Source organism: Lacerta agilis, chromosome 14 (genome assembly GCF_009819535.1).
Source record: "Lacerta agilis isolate rLacAgi1 chromosome 14, rLacAgi1.pri, whole genome shotgun sequence".
Classification (NCBI taxonomy): Eukaryota; Metazoa; Chordata; class Lepidosauria; order Squamata; family Lacertidae; genus Lacerta; species Lacerta agilis.
In genome coordinates, this window is record NC_046325.1 from 39,507,397 (window position 1) to 39,521,188 (window position 13,792).

General features: G+C 49.9%; 1 protein-coding gene across 3 annotated transcripts in view; it reads left to right on the forward strand.

Moving 5' to 3' along the window:
• Positions 1–4,781: 4,781 nt before the first annotated feature.
• The window catches only part of PCGF2 (polycomb group ring finger 2), a 33,971-nt gene continuing 24,960 nt past the window's right edge, over positions 4,782–13,792 (forward strand). For 2 of the 3 annotated variants that reach the window (XM_033169804.1, XM_033169805.1), the window contains exon 1: positions 4,782–4,986. In XM_033169804.1, the coding sequence (XP_033025695.1) occupies positions 4,826–4,986 (161 nt within the window). In that variant the 5' untranslated portion in view covers positions 4,782–4,825. The remainder of the gene's footprint in view (positions 4,987–13,792) is intronic. The other variant, XM_033169806.1, reaches the window with a different exon arrangement.

Here is a 13,792-nt window from a genome sequence, read left to right on the forward strand (position 1 = left end):
CTCCCTCGGTCTTTAAAAAACCCGAAAGGCACGCGTCGCTTTGTTAAAATGGTCCCCATCCTAAGTCTGCGTCCCCTGTCCCCATTTGCGTGTGGTCGTTATCAAACCCCCAAGGAGCGTCCAGACCAACTTTTACTGAGGGAAGCTGAATTTGTACCTAAAAGAGACGAGGGAGGAGATCAGGTGGTCTTCTGTGGGAGGTGGGTTGTTGCTGCTGCTACAAAAGCTTAATAAATTACATCTAGAGACATACATTTTCCTATTTTTCCTTTATCTTCCTAGTCCTATCAATAAACCGCTGGGTTGTTTTTGTGTGAGACAAGAGCTCAGCTTATTCACACAGTACAGAAAAGCACAAGTGAGAAGAAGGTTAGTGTGGAGTATCGCAAGGAGTTTTAGCTGGTTGAACGCTTGTCGAGATCCACACCTCTTTTGTGGTTTCCATTGACATATACTGGGTCGTGTGTGTGTAAAGACAGGAGACTGCGTTGGGCTGCACTTTTATGCTCCAGTTTCTTGGCAGTAAGCCAGTTCAAAGGAACTTACTTCTTCCCAACAGGCTTGTGCTGCGCGTTCTGTTGCAAGCAAGCAAGCTTCTAAGTTACACAGCACTCTTCGCTGTGCGGTGAAAGCAGAGTGCTCACTTCTGCTGAGGCGCATACCCAGAAGCTGACTTCCGAAATCATTTCCTCCCACCCATTCTACTCAGCACAATTTTAATGACATTCAGGTGTGCAATTCCTCCCTCATGCCACACCCCTCTGTATCATTATTTGCCCTTTTAAATTTAGCAACATCCCCTGGTGCACCAATTGGAGGCTACTCACCGCTTTCAGTCCTAGAGACTGAGATGGGTGCAAAACGCAAAGGGCTTGTGGGTGCTCTAGAGTAAGTTCCACCAAACCACAGCCAAAGGAAGCCGGACAGACCGGTTTCAGCACAGCACTTTCTTCCAAGAGTCAGGTTAAGTCAAGCTGAGGTGTTTTGGGGTTTTGTTTTGTTTTTTTGTGATTTTAAAATCTGGATCTCTTGAATCCCCCCTATCTCCATGAACGGCCTGACCCGGGACAAGGCAGATTCCTGATGCTCCTATTTCCGTAGCTCTTTCCTTTCGCCTTCCTCGCTTTGAAAAGAGCCGAAGAAGTTACCGGTAGTTGCCGTTGCAAGGCCAGAGTCCCCCTTTTCCAAATAATTATATATTGGGGTGTGTGAGTCCTCTGGTGTGGTCCTTCTGGGGCGGTTTGTCCCCGCCCTGCACTCAGCTCTCACCTGTGGCTCCTAGAAGCTGTCAGCATGCGACAGCAGCATCCTGGGAAGATGCCTTCAACTGGCCAGGTAAACCAGGTGAGGGCAGCTGGTGGGTCTCAAACCCTGGGTGAGTAAAGGATTTCCCCTGCATATGAAGACGGGCTCTGGAGGATCAAGCGGACAGGCCAATAGTCCAAGAAGGGGGTTTATGCACATGCGGTAGAGGGAAGTGAGGGACAGCTAAGTGTCGCCAACCTGGGAAGGTCGCCCACTTAGGAGAAGGAAGACCCTGATCCTTAGCCTCTGCTGCCTTGCGTGGTATCTTGAGGAGAAGAACAGGCGCTCAGGAGCAAACGCTACACAAATCCGAAGTGGAGTCCCTAAAACGGTTGGAAGGCGCCTTGTACACCTCCTTCCGGCAACTCCTGGTGCCAAACCTATTGCTCTGCTTGCCTTTTGGACCACATCGGTGAGGCCGAGGGGGAAGGGTGACTTTTTGTCTGGGCATCCCAGCACCTCCGCATCCACCGCCCAGACTTGCACCCCAGGGAGATGCTGCTGCTAATACTGTACAATGCAACGACTTCTCTCCCGGAGGCGCGCTCCATTGTCTCTCCGAGCAGACGGATGCCAACAATACCGTGGGGAAGGACTGGTCCCCAATCTGCTCCGGATCCTGAACAGGCAGGCAGATGTGGTTCTACATTTTTCGGGGATCCCCCCCTCCCCACTGCAAACTGGTGTCTCACCCCTGTCTTGCTACTGGACTCCGGTGCCTGCCATTAAATCCAGGCGCTTCGCGTATTCTTCCCCTTCCAAAGATTTTTAATCTGTTGCGCCCTCCCAATTATTTCACCACCTTATTTCCTCCCCCCCCCCCACTGTTGCTGCTGGCACCTGCCCGAGGGGCCATCGCACCTCCTCGCAAACACCCCCCTTCCTTCCGTCGCCATCCAAAAAACGCTCTGCGAGGACGCAAGGTCAAGTGGACGCGGCGATTCGTTAATTCGCCGCTCGATCCGGATTAGGCGCGCGTTGGTCTCACTCTGGACTGCCACGAGATTAGGCTCTCCATAGGATCCGGCGACGTTGGCGACGACCTTGTGGCTTCGGATCCTCACCTCAGTGGATGGGAAGCTGGAACGCGCCACTTAATCCGTGGTTCACCGCTTGCTAAAAATCTGGATCAATAAATTTATCGCGTGTCATCTTCCTTCACTGCCGGTTCCTGTGCCCCGTACCGATTTACAAGCCTGCTTTAACCAGGATTAACTCATTCCGCAGTAACCACCCCCTCCTCCTGGTTCTGGTGGCAGCATAGCCATGAGCGCGACCCAGAGGGTTCACACGTGACGGCCACCACGCCATCGCGATTACTAGGGAAGAGCAGAAAATCGTCTGTCCGCACATAAATGTGCTTGCAAAAAAAGCTGGGAGATACGCGATCGGGCTTTTTAGTTACTAGCGCTTAAGAGCTACGCGCTGGCCGCGAGTAAGTGGCTTTTGCAGCCAGTCTCGAGCTGCCATCGTCACTTTTGACGTCCCTGTCCCTAGCCAGTGAGCTTAAGCTTTCGTGAACTAGAACACGGGTGCCACAAAAAATCGCTTAGTCTATAACTGGTGGGAGAAAACTCGAGGAAGGATGACATTGCTGCAGACTAAACCCACACTGCTACCTCTCCAGAATGGACCTTGTAGGTCCGGGTCACTTTGGGAGAAAGGCTTTCTGTCATGGATGAGATTCCTGCATTGCGGGGGGTTGGACTAGATGACTCTAGGGTTCCCTTCCAATTCTGTGATTCTGTGACTTTAAAGCGGTGGCGCCACTGAAGAACTCGCCCTTCTCCAGCAAAGTCCCACTCGCCACTGGGGGAACCACCTAAAAGGTAAAGTGCATGTAAAAAAAGGAAAGTGTCATTTCAGAAAGATCTAACAAATTAGGGCTTTGAATCTCCTTCCCTCCCTAGAAACAGTTAAAGTATTTTAGAAACAATCGACACCCCACCGGCTCATCCCCTCAAAAATATTTCCTTGGTGCAAATCCCACTTTGGGCATGGGCGACGTCTCCAAGAGAAGTGTGTTCTCGTGCTTAAAAACACGCGGGGAAAGGAGGCAGATTTTAAAAGGAGTCCAGCTTGTCTTGTTTAGTCACGAAACGGTTGGTAGTTAAAGTTTGCTGGTTGCAATGCACCCTCTGCTTTAGGTGTTTTTTGTTTTAATCTTACGTTTTGACGCCCTGCGTTTTAATTTACACGCTCTTTGTAGAAAAGTGGGTCATTTATCACTGTAAAAGAGAATTAAAAAGCTGTAATCTTTTTTTTTAAAAAAACCAACAACAACAACAACAACGAAGCTCCGTTTCCATTATCTTTTTGCACGCGTCTTTAATTGGTTCTTTGGGATTCGTTATACAGCTTGCAAACTTTTAGCGAACTCGCATGTTCAGGTCACGGTTATAAAGTAACACACACGAATACGTACACCTGGGAGAAGAAAGTTAATGCTCGTTTTCAGATTGTCCATACTGTATTCTCTCTCTCTCTCTCTCTCCGCCCCTTTCCCAAGTTCTGCATTTTAAGGGCTGCATCGAACTGCGTCGTGGAATTGAAGCCGAGTCCTGTTTAGAATTCGAATTCTTTTGTACACGTGACAATTCCGCAAGCCTCCAACCAATGCATGCCTTCTTCTTGGAAGGATCACAGATATATGCATCTCCCCTCGTATCTCATGGAAGAGCAGAAAATCGGAGAACTGCAGTACGGTCCTTTTTATATTCCAGAGATTAAATACCAGGTTTTTTTTTTAATTAAACTTTTTTTTGGAGGGTGTGCGCGCGTGCGTGTCCTTTTGCCTGCACCGGGTGTCTTTTTCACTTTCCCTTCTGCGCGTCTTTCCTCCCAGAAAAAAAGACTCCGGGCCGACCGTGTGTGTTTCTGGGTGTGTGTGTGTGTTTGTGTCAAACGGTCCCCACGCCGTCGCTTTTGTTCCCCGCACGATCACGGGCTTTTCTCTTTCAAATCGTGGGTACAGTACTTCGCTCGAGGCGGGTTTTTTTTTTTTGCAGTCTCTGGTTAGAGCTTCCTTTTTGTTTTTGGACGGGTGGCAAGGTTGTTTTTGTATTGTCTAGATGCGAAGTCTGTCTGTCTGGAGACAGAGGCGGAAGGGAAACCCGCACATTTTTCTCCCCCCCCCCCGCCGCCTCTCTCCCCCATCCCCATCCCCAGCTCCCTTGCTCCCGAGTCTCTCCTCCTCCTCCTCCTCATTTATTTATTTCCAGGGACTTCGCTCTTTTGCAAACACCCCTGAAGGAACGAAATCACGTGAGGCTCCCAAAAGGGGGCGGGGCTTTTTGTCCGGAGGAAAAGAGGTGGGGGAGGAGGGGGAGGAAGAGGAGGAGGAGGAGGGGGAAGGGCCATTTTGTAGATTTCTCCCTCCCTCCCTCCCTCCCTCTTTCTGTAGCCCGGCAGAAAGAGAGAGAGAGAGAGACGAGAGAGACACGGCTGTCCAGAGAATCTCTCTGCCTCTGGAGAGAGAGAGAGAGAGAGAGAGAGATTTATCTATACTGTATATATTTATATGTATATATTTAAACATTCCAGTCTGATCAGTGTAAGTGGGGCGAAAAGGGGGGCGGCGTCGGTTCCTCCCCCCCCTTTGCTTCTCCTCTCTCATTTCTCTCTCCCCATCCGGTCTTTCGCTGCCTCGGTGTGCCCCTCTAGAAAGGATCCGGGGATCAGGTAGGATACTTCCCCCCTCGGAAATCTGTGTGTGTGTGTGTGTGTGTGTGTCCCTTTTTTAAAATTAGCATTATTTGCTCCTGGGAACCCCCCCGCTTGCTTTCCCCTGGCGCCTTTTCCCTCTTTTCCCTTTGTCACTCCTTCTCTCTCTCTCCCTCTCCTCTTTCCTTCTCTTTTCCTCCCCCTCCTCACCCTGCCTGGCTTTCAAGATGGCCGATCTTTTCTGTCTCTCTCTCTCTCTCTCTTTCTCTCACTCTCTCTCTCTCTCTCGAAATTTTGCCAGCCCTCTCCGGCTCCGAGGAGCCCGCCTTTGTTGTTGTTGTGGCCGCGGGTCGCTTCCCTCTTCCCCAAATCGGGAAAGGGGGGTACCTCCGGAGGCTCTCCAAAGAGGTCTCCTCGGGGTTCCCCTTTTGGAAAGCTCAGCTGCCCCCCCGGGACCCCCTTTCCCGTGTGTGTGTGTGTGTGTCTGCGTCACCCCCCCCCATCGCAACTCAGGAGGCCGGCGGCCAGCGTGGCTCCCTTCCCCGGCCCATGGCTGCCTCTCCTCGGCTGCCGCAGCCACCAACTCCGGCTTCCCCGGAGAGGCCTTTTCTGCTTCGCTTGTGCGTCTGGGGCGTGTGGGTATGTTTTGTGTGGGTGTGCAAACGGCGATCGAGGTTTTGACAGCCAGCATCTTGCAGGCTACGGTGGAAAAAGACTCTCCTTTGGTGTGGAGCTCGAGAGATCCACTCCTTTGGATCTCGAGAGATCCAAATGTCAGGCGACCCAGGGAGCCCCAAAGAGAAATGCGCACGCGATGGCTCCTCCGGGCGCGCAGCAGCAGCAGGCCCGGGTGATTTGGAGAGGACTCGGATTTATATTGCAAAACACAATCTCTCATTAAAAAGGGGGGGGGGGCAAGAACCACAACATGGCGCACAGGATGTTGTGGAGAGCGTTGTTGGTCTGGGCTGTGTGTGTGTGTGTGTGTAGATGGTAGGGGGAAAAGGGACATATTTCTTTTTGCCTCGTGTTTGAACCAGCAAGGTGAGGACGGCGATGGTGCTTCCTTTGGCCCCAGACCGGAGGGTGTTTAAAAGTTTGATCTGGGGAACCAAAGAGCCAGAAAAGGGGTGTGTGTGTGTGTTTCTGCCATTCCCCAAATCACATGGGAATATGGTTTTGTTTTGTTTTTTTGCGGGGTGGGTGGGGTGAGGTTGACAACATAGTTGTTTCCAAATGCGGAGGGGGTTGGGAAAGCTGATCGTGCAGGGGCAGTTTGAGGCTGGAGATGCCAGAGCAACATTGCTGGTATTATTATTATTATTATTATTATTATTATTATTATTACTACTACTACTACTATTATTACTATTATTATCATCATTATTACTATGGTTAGCTGTCGCGATGTTTGGCGAATGGACGAAATAAGGAAAGCAGGTGGGGATTGTGTGTGTGTGTGTAAAATATGAATGAGAGAACAGCTGTAGTGGAAAAGCTATATCACTACATATTTTTCACTGTGTGGCTACATAAATAAGAGCAGAATCCTATGGATGTCTGCTAGGAACACTACAGGGTTTAATGGGGCGCTACAGGTGCTTAGAACAACACCCTAAACTCCCCCATCAACCCCCCATTACTGCCTTTTTTTTTTAAAGACACCTGGTCGTAATTTAATTAGCCAGTTGGTCTTTACCCCTTACAAAAATAGGATGCAATGTCAGAACAGACATGAGGGTGGACTTTCAGAAAAGGACCTTCTCTTACTCCCAGTTTGTTTGTGATGGTTCATTCAATTCTGCCCCACTAAGGGTGGGGGGAGGAACCGCTCTTTGGTCACCAGATCAAAATCGTATTTCCCTCCAAAATTCTGATTTCCTGTTTGTAAGCCCCTTCAAAGAAACTTCTGGTATGTAGCTCCAGAATTCAAGGAAGGAAGGCGTCCCATTGTCTTCTCTAGAGTATAATAAAAGCAGACACCGTGTCGGTGTTTTCTAGAGTGCAGGGAAGAAGCACCTTTCTGGGCTTTGCATTCCGTATTAGCTTCTAGAATGCAAGGAGGAAAGGATTGCCACCACCTCTATATCTTACTCCAGAATGGAAAAGACACCGCTTTCAATGTGGGCCTTTAGACGGAAGAAGTGACCTTCCCTCCAAGTATTTGCCTCTAAATTCTGGGAATCCGAAACGGGAATTTCAAAAACGGGAGGTTCTAGGATGCAAGGAAGGAGATGGGGTCATCCTGCTTCCAGAAATGTCCGAGGAAAATTAAGGGTTGGATTTCCATATGTCTATTTTGCTGGAGGTTTCAAGGACAGGTTTCTGTTCCAAGCCTTTATATAGAACATTCCCCTCTAGAATTCCAAGATAAGTTTCTGGAGAACTCGAGATAGGGGTAAGATAGGGCTCAATCCAGATAAAGTTCAGCACAGCTCAATGTCTGTTAAAAAATGCTTAAATTATTGCTCGGAACGGTTTTTTAAATAGAGATGCTTATGCCTCAAAAGTCTAGAGAGAACCGCTTTCAACCTTCCTAGTGCCTTGCCCCATTTTTCTATCTTTAAATGTCGTCGGAAATCTTTGGCTTAAAAATAATAATTAATAATTCCCCACCTTCAGATTGCTTGAAAGTCCTTCACGAAAGTGGTGGTAAGGGGAATAGGAGGAGAGGCTATTTTATTGCTCCTTTATTATCTTCCTTTCTTCTGTTCTGGAACAATGTCATTCTCTCAATGTCTCCTGACCCCTGCCCGTCGTTCTTGCAGTGTAGGCCACACAAACAGAGAGAAAGAGAGAGGGAGGGAGGCTGATGTTCTTGCGTTTAGGCGGGGAAACGGTGCTGAGCAAAGCTTGTGCGTTTTTCTATGAGTTGCCGTTATGTTAGCGCGACGAGGATGGAGAGTCCTCTCAAGTCCAGATCTTAGGTTATAGACTGGGCTTTGTCGTTGAAAAGAGGATTCCTGAATTGCAGGGGGTTGGACTAGATGACCCTGGGGGTGCCCTTTCAACGCTGCAATTCTGTGAGAAGGATGGAGTGAATGATCAATTCAAAGCGCTGTCCTGGGAGCGGAGTTTCTTAGTCTCTCTGCCAGTGGGTTTCACCCTCCAAGCGCCCCCCTCCCCCGCTGTGCATCTCAGCTCCCAGAAGTTGCCCAGTGGTAGGGTGTCGGTAGCCCGGGGTACCTGGCCCTCCCGCCCCACTTTCCGCGCTTCCCAAGAGGCATCTGGTCCGGCATGGTGTGAACAGGCTGCTGGGCTCGATGGCGGGTCGTCTTTGGTCGGATCCAGCAGAGGTCTTCTCAAGTTGCCTTCCTTATGAAGGTGCTTGGACGGGACGGGACAAGGTGGGCATCTTGTGGCCACACTTAAGATTGAGCGCCGTCGGCTGATGGCGAAAGGCTCGCCGTTTTCCCTGCGCAGAGGCTGGGTGAATCCTAAGCGCCTCCCTGCCCTGGCCTTGGACCGCGCAAGAGCGTTTCCCGCAGGATCGTGCGCTCTTATTCCCTGTGGTGCTTGCTGGAGCGCCTGTGACAGCGCAGTCCTATGCACACAGCCTTACACAGAAGTAAGTGCAAATTGGCTTACTCCCAGGCCAGAGTAACATTATAGTGTGACATAAAGGATGCCAGCCCAGGGCTCCCCTCCTTCCTCTACCCATTGACCTGGGAGTAAGTCGCGTTGCGCACAGGGAGGTTTACTCATGAGGAAACACTGGACAGGATCCCGCTGAGAGCAGCCACCCCTTTGCCCAGGAGAGAGGCGAGGGTCGGAGCTGATTTCAGCTTGGCATGAGGGGGGGGTGCAGTCCAAAGAAAGAGGGCGCCCCTCCTTTTCCTGTTCCTTGGACTGGCGTGTATTAAAATCGGCGCCGAGAACCAGTCTTTGCTTGCGATGGGTGTGTGTGGGTTTTGTTGTGTCTCGCTGGCGGTATGTTGAGTCTTGCTTGGTTTTTTTTTTTTGTTGCGTCTTGTTGGCGGTTTGTTGTGTCTGCTTTTGGTGAGCGAGTTGCCTTTTGAACCCACGTGGGATCGAGAGAGCTGATTGGCTACAGGGAATCCCGTTGGGCTCGAGGGAGATCACTTCTGAGAGCGCGCGCAGTGGGGCTGGGGTGGCGCGCGTCCCTGCTGCAGAAAGGATAGGATTTTAGGATCTCTCTCTCTTGCCTTCAGAAGGGAAGCATCCAACGCAGATATTTGCCCTGCTCCCCGGAGGTCGAGGCCATCGATTCAATACAGGCTTAACTCCCAAGTGAAACTGTTTCCGGATCGCAATTTTATAGCCTCAAATCCCACCCCATCCTTTGAAAACATTATTCCACTTTGACTTGGGATTTTTGTTTTTTTGGAGGTGTCTCCAAGATCTAGCCGAAGTTAGGCGTTTTAAAGCACCCCATTGACTTCAGTGGGAGCGTATTCCTTATTTGTTTTGAAGATTTATACGCCGCCTTTCGATGGAATGATGACAGGTTGTAATGCGAAGAAACTCTAGAGGCTGTGGCTGCGCAGGCTGGTGTAGATGTTCGAGTCTAAGGCATCAACAGGGAATATCCCAATAGCTCTGATTCAGGGCTAAAGGGCATGAGTTTTGCGGATAGGTATTCTGTTCTAGGTTGTCAATTCGCCTTCAGCTTGGACAACAAATCCCAGTGCTCTAGAAAACCGGGAGGGCCGTAGCGAACACCCGGATCTGTTTCCTTCGCCGAATTCTAGAAGCTAATAAAATGAAGGGATTGTCCTTGAATTTCTATGTGGTGCACAGAAAACCGGCTTCTTCCCAGCGCTGAAATCAATAAGAAAATCTAGAGAAATAGATTGATGCACAGGGATAGGGGCTGCGTCGTGCAGACATCAGTAGAATCTGGAATGCACGGGTTCTAGACTGGATTACTGGATGCTAAAGAAACATTGGGGGCGGCGTGGAGTGTTTGCTACACTTGCCTGGTGAAATATTACATTCACTCTCCCGGGGAACCTCGGAACTTGTTTCAAAGGGCCCTTCTTGGGTCCCTGAGCATATGAAGCAATGCTAGTAAAGAGTGGCTCTGAGCACATGCAGAGTGCCCGTTAACTATTGAGTAATCGCTGTCCGCATACATTTTAGAGGAAAATATCAGGCAGTCTGAAACCCTGGCCAATTTAAAAAAACAAACAGACAGCAACAACTAGGTAGTGACCAGGAGGCATTAAATAAACCATCTGAAAGATCCTTTCGCTTCACCCGTTTGTTTTCTCGTTTATTTTGGGATCTAAGCATTATATATTTCGCAAACGGCTTGGTGTGCGAGATGGTGATCCTCAAATTTCTGGAGGCTTGTCTCGGAGTTTGGGGGCTGCGGGTGAGAGTGACAGGAGACGTTGCCCTAAATTTACAGATCTGAATCTAAGCTCGGTGTAGTTCCTTAGTATGCCCCTGCAGACTCAGTTTTACAAGAGTCTCGGCCCCGATGATGGGAACTGTAGGCCAAACCACCTGGAAGAGGCACCAGGTTGGCGCAAAAATAGTAGTAATCTTGACCGGGTTTAGGGAGAAGAGTTTCCGGGCTTTGGGGAAGTCGGAGCCCCGGGGGAAATTTTAAAATAAAAGAAGGATTAAAGAAATGTGAATGCTAACCTTTATACTGGGGAAGAGCCCACTGTATTTAGGATGCAATTCGGTGCATGGGTAGGACAACTTGGAGCCGCTGATGCGCAGCGCAATCCTATGCCTCTCTACTCAGAGATAAGCCGGGATGACTTCAGGCACTCTTTCCAGCTAGGTGCACAGGATGGGAGCGCAACAACCCGGATTGCAACCAGGGCTGGTTGCAGTCTTATGCACGCTTACATGCGGGGAAGCCCCATTGCTGGGTCCCCCCCCCTTTTGAAAAAGACCTTCGTAGTATCTGTTCCGCCTCAAGCGCTGCGCTGTTGTTCTGAAGATCCCCCCGTTTTCTCACTTCCTGGTTGGTTGCATCGAGCAAAACAGGCTTTCCAAAGTTTGCAGGTTTAGAGAAGGAGGCTGCAAGTCCCGCCCATTCACCTGGGAGAAATCCCTGCTATTTATTTTATCCGAAGGTTGCCTTCCAGAGCAAAACCCCACTTTCTTTAAACTCAGCGGGAGGTGCTTCGGAGCGGGGGTGCCAACTTGGATAAAATACTGTATTGTGGGGGCCCAGGTAAGCCCCGCACCGCATAATCGATCACATGATGGAGTGCACACACACCGTTTGAAGGGGGGGGTGCCCATCAACTTTGTGGGAGCCCGGCCCCCTCAGATATTTTATTGAGGGGGTTGAAGTTGGCTCCTATGCTTCGGAATCCACAGCTGCGCGCAGCGTTTTCTGACCGATCCTGTCCTTTTTAAAGCAAATAAATGCCCAAATGGAGCCCGCTTTAAGGGTCTTTCTCCTTTAACAATTGCAGGAAGGCACGATCCGTCTGCAGCTGGTCCCCCCTGCTAGATTCTGCAAATGTATTCGTTGAATGTACTGTATAGCTTGACTGTGGAGCTGACCAGACCCAGATCTGTTCAGCTTCTGCAATGTTACAAGATGACAGCCGACCAACACAGCTACCTTACCTGTTCCTAGATGATGTTGGACTGCAGCCTTGCCCATTGGCCGTGCTTGGTTGGGGATGCTGGGAGCTGGGGGTCCAATATCTGGCTGGGGTGGGGGCAGAGATTTCCAGTCCCTAGCGGTGCAATGATAAAGGGAACTATCTTAAAGTAGTTCCTTTATCAGATGAGTTTTCGATTAATGAGGGCGGGGGCGGGGAGAGGAAGGAAAGGGGATGCAAGGACGCGCCCCCCCCGCACCACTCCAGTTAGGAGAGGTCCAGGTTTTGAGTGACCCCAGCATAAACTGGAAATTTAAAATGTGAAGCATGGTTTTTCTGTATGTAAACGCCGTCGTCATAAATAGGACTGCCTTCTCCCAAAAGAGGTACAGAATGGGAATTTCAGTGGCTGGAAGGGGCCTAGAGAAACTCCCTCTGCCCATCTTTGAGCCCCCCACCCGACCCCCAGCACCCACTATTTTGTCTGGCGCCGCCGCTGGTTATTTTCTCGAAGCGCTGAACTTCGTTTTCATAGGGAGTGGTTCTAGTAGAGTAAAGAGTACGTCTGAGCACGTGCAGAAGGCCCGTGTAACCAGACCATCCTTGATCGTAGCGCATCAAGAATTAGGATTGGACCCAAGACGGACGATCCAACTTTGGGGAATCTTGAACACACTTTGGGGCGGAATGGGATGGGGAGGGAAGCCGTTTTTTAAACGAAAATTGACCACTGGTGACCCCAAAGGGAGGGTTCAGCTTATTTCCACACCCGCTCCTCCATTGCTCCCGCCCTCTAAGGGAGCATAAAATCTGCGCTGGTGGCCTGTTTGCAAAAATGTATTGGTTTTCCCCGACGCACGCACCGATTTCATTCATTTTTAAATTTTTTTTTTGCCTGTAGGATTTTGGTCTTCTTGGTTTCTAATCTTGAGCCGTTTGCCTGTTTCAGGAGCTAAATAATGTAATGCAAAGTAGGTGAAAGGGGCAGCGCAGGAATATTTCACGTTGAAAGTCCCTTTGATTTCAAATGAGAGAGCTCGATATTCTGTAAATCGGAAGAAAACCCAAAACTGTTTAATGGGACGTTAAGCGGAAACCTAAGCATGCTTACTCAGAAGTAAGCCCCCACTGAGTTCAATAGTAGTTGCTTTGCAGGTTTCCTTTGGGGGTAACAAATCTGCAGCAAAAGCCCCTACCTGGGGGTGGGGGAGCCAGTGTGGTGGAGCGGTTAGTGTGCTAACCTAGGAGCCAGGAGATCCCGGGTTTCAATCCCCATTCACCCATGAAGCTCGCTGGGTGACCCTGGACCTGCCACAATCTTTCAGTTTAAACAGATTTACAAAGTTGCTGTGCGGATAAAATGGGGAGGGGGAGAACCAAGCGCCTTGCAAGAAAAGCCCGGGTATAAATGTAAATAAATGTAATAATAATAATAATAATAATGATAATGGCAAGCATATACTTTTCGCATTGGAACACGAGGAATTCCTAGACCCAGCTGTGTGCATGTTTATTTAAAAGTGAAGGCAGCGAGTTTAGAGTATACCCTGTTAAGCGTGTACAGGATTGCATTTCTTAAAAGTGCACAACTCTGGCTGAGCTGTCAGGGAAGTCCCGGCCCAGGCGAGGTTTGTGAGAAGGTGCGCCAGCTTTCAGGCTCTGCAGAGCTCTTCTTCAGGCAGTCTGCGGTTAGGGGACTGTACCTGTTTCTCTCCCTTGCTGGTGCTCCTGCGCTTTCAGCAGTATTTGCGCAGGAGACAGGAGCACACCAGGTGGAAGGAAGCTTTCTTCATTTCTTACTCTTCCTGACGAAATTCCTCCCCTCTCTAAAGCATTTGGGGAGCGGAAGCAAATCAACAACACGCGATCCCTCAAATCAGGGTGCACAACTAAGGGTTTACCACCATGCAGTGTAACCCCTAAACCAAGGAGACGCGTGTGTTCAAGGGACCATTTAAAGGAGCCCGATTTATTAAATAAATATCCTATGCACATAATTCCTCCGAACTCCGAAGCCCAATTGTGGCCAGTAGGTCATACTTCCGGGTAAGCGTGCGTAAAATTGCGTGGTTTTGCTGAGCGAATGAGATCCTGCTGAGATTCACCCTTCGGAGGGGCAGCAGCCGAGAACTCCTCTCTGCCCATTTTATTGGGAAGCAAATCCCATTGCCTCCTCTCCGACGGGACTTTTCTCCCCGCCCGGGAAAGTGGGCGTGACATGGTTTGCAAACTCGGGTGGGTCGCGTTCGTCTGCATGGTCCCATGAAAGGCTGGCTTGGTGACTT